The sequence below is a fragment of the Glycine max genome, chromosome 13 (assembly GCF_000004515.6).
Source record: "Glycine max cultivar Williams 82 chromosome 13, Glycine_max_v4.0, whole genome shotgun sequence".
NCBI classification, from domain to species: Eukaryota; Viridiplantae; Streptophyta; class Magnoliopsida; order Fabales; family Fabaceae; genus Glycine; species Glycine max.
Window position 1 is genome coordinate 20,068,707 of NC_038249.2, and position 2,324 is coordinate 20,071,030.

The 2,324-nt window shown below is 37.6% G+C and overlaps 1 protein-coding gene across 1 annotated transcript; it reads right to left on the minus strand.

The window, feature by feature from the left end:
- Window positions 1-626: 626 nt before the first annotated feature.
- LOC100778014 (zinc finger protein 2) lies at window positions 627-1,876 on the minus strand. Its single transcript, XM_003543699.5, has one exon. The coding sequence runs from the start codon at window positions 1,480-1,482 to the stop codon at window positions 988-990; it is 495 nt and encodes a 164-aa protein (XP_003543747.1). The 5' UTR covers window positions 1,483-1,876; the 3' UTR covers window positions 627-987.
- Window positions 1,877-2,324: the final 448 nt, after the last annotated feature.

Sequence of the window (2,324 nt, forward strand, 5' to 3'; positions counted from 1 at the left end):
TTTTTTTCCTTTTTCTTTATTAAGCTCTTGTTGGGGTTGCTTGGGGGTGTAGATTGGTGGCAAAGCTAAGGAAAATGATACATTTTCGTTTTTAAGAATCAAGAAAGAATTGCATGTCGGGAACTATAAACGACTTTCTGAAGAAGACATTACTTTGTGTCAAAATTAAATGCACATACAACTTTTAAGGAACTTATTTAATGCACATAGGAAACTTTAATTTCTCACCAACAATACCATGTGAAATATTTTCAGAAACTGTATACAGACTGCATGTAAGGTTGTGCTAAATGACACTAGCAGCATAAAATCACAAAGAAACCGAGGCTATCTATATATGCAGTCTGCGATACTGCAACATGATTTCATAATTATACCATTACAGGTTCAAGCTTTTAATTGTACATCTGCTACTCTTTCATGTCATATGCATATTAAGAAGCATCGTGGCATGGAAATCCCTAAAAATTGCATGGAATTTTAAGTCTATGGCAAATCCTAGCCTGGTTTCTGATAAAGATCAGTTAGTTAATTACACTACCGTCTGCTGCGGCCAATGAATATTTCTTGTTGTATTCCTCCATTTCATTTGATCAAACTTATTTCTCTCTTAAAAATGTCTCAGATTTCAATGATAGATATACTGCCATTTTTACTTCTTACAGTACGAAAAACGTACAAAGTAAACCATAAAGATAGCCACAGTCACAAATATAGTAACCTATGTAACCTGAAATAAAGCTTCCCCTTTACCTCCTAAAGAAAAAAATTGGCACTGGCTCGTTCTGATCTTCTAAAAAGTGTCACTTCAATTTGTTACATGATTGATTCCCCAACACACCCCTATCTAGCTAGCGCTAGCCCCTCTCACTGGGGCATTGTTTGCTAAATTCATAATCAGAAATTAACTCATAATGGTTCATATTATATTCATCACTCATAGAAGCAAAAGATGCCATAGATCACCGGTTTTTCAATATTGAAATTTCAAAGCCTCAACGACAAGTCCAGTTGGCCCATATCCTCCTGAACATGTTCAGAAGTATAACCCCTTGACCAGGAAGAAGCCACCCCTACCCCTTCCTTGGAACCATAACTGAACTCTTTTCTTCCACCAAGCCTCGCATAACTTTGTCCTTGGTTATCCACAACCCCAAGAGCACGACCAAGATGGTGTGAAGCACCAAAGTTTGATCTTTGCTCCGGTGATCCATAAGATTGCATGTTTGAACTCAGTTCCCTGCTCTTCTTGGCCAGTGTCCTTTCAAGCTTGTGAGCATTTTGATGACCCCCTAGTGCTTGAGAGCTATAGAACTTTCTCTGGCAATAGTTGCATGAGAATATCCGTGGCTCAACGGGACTAATAGGTGAAGGTGAAGATGATGAAGAAGAAGATGGCTCAAGAAGAAGATCTAGGTTGAGATGGTTCTCATCATCTGGTTGGCGTAGGTGAAGAGAATAATTGGGGTTATGGAAATTCATGGCTTAGGTGAAGAGAAGATGGTGTACAAAGGTAGTGGTAGTGGTTCAAACTTCAAAGTGTAATATGGAGTAAAAAGTGTGGACAAGAAAGCAATATAGAGCAAAGGATATATGATGCGAAGTGGGGGTGAGAGGATCTTTATGTAATATAAGAGTCTCAAAGGTTCACTGTTCCTGCAGATACAAATAGTAGTATATTGAGTGAAAGAGTGAGAGTATTGAGTGAGATAGAGGGACATGTATCTGCAAGATCAATGGAGAATCAAAGAGGTTGTCGCCTTCATTAATGGCAGAGTTTGGATCCTTTGTCGGTCGATGGCCAAAAAATAATGTTATGGGGTACCCCGTATGAAACCCACCGAGAAGATTAATCAGGTTTATTTGTATTTTAACTTTGTTTCTGTCTTCGAAAATGAATGGACGTTCAATTTAAGCATATAATCAGAAAATTTTAACTAGCACTGTTGTGAGCCCTTGTCAACAACGAGTTTAAACTCAAATCATGCAGTGTTCCATCAATGTTCCCATTTTGGAATTACAAAATGGGCAAGATAAACCACCTTGACTCGACTAAACAATGAACATGATTGGAGACTATTTTTACATTTTTGTCTTAAATCAAGGGCGTACTATACCTATGTTCCACTCTGGCACTATCTGTCCATAGTGGATTGGACAATGAACCCGTTTTAGCGAAATCGGCGGCTTAGAATACTTAACTAATATTGAAGCATTCTGCTCATATACATACACCTCGCATGAATTACGAGTCTATATATATGTAGAATTTTTGGTGAATAGTCTAATCAAATAATCATACATGAACATTCATATTTTTTATA

Excerpts from the sequence above, each read along its gene's own strand:
- LOC100778014 (XM_003543699.5), bottom strand. The coding sequence starts at position 1,482 with ATGAATTTCCATAACCCCAATTATTCTCTTCACCTACGCCAACCAGAT.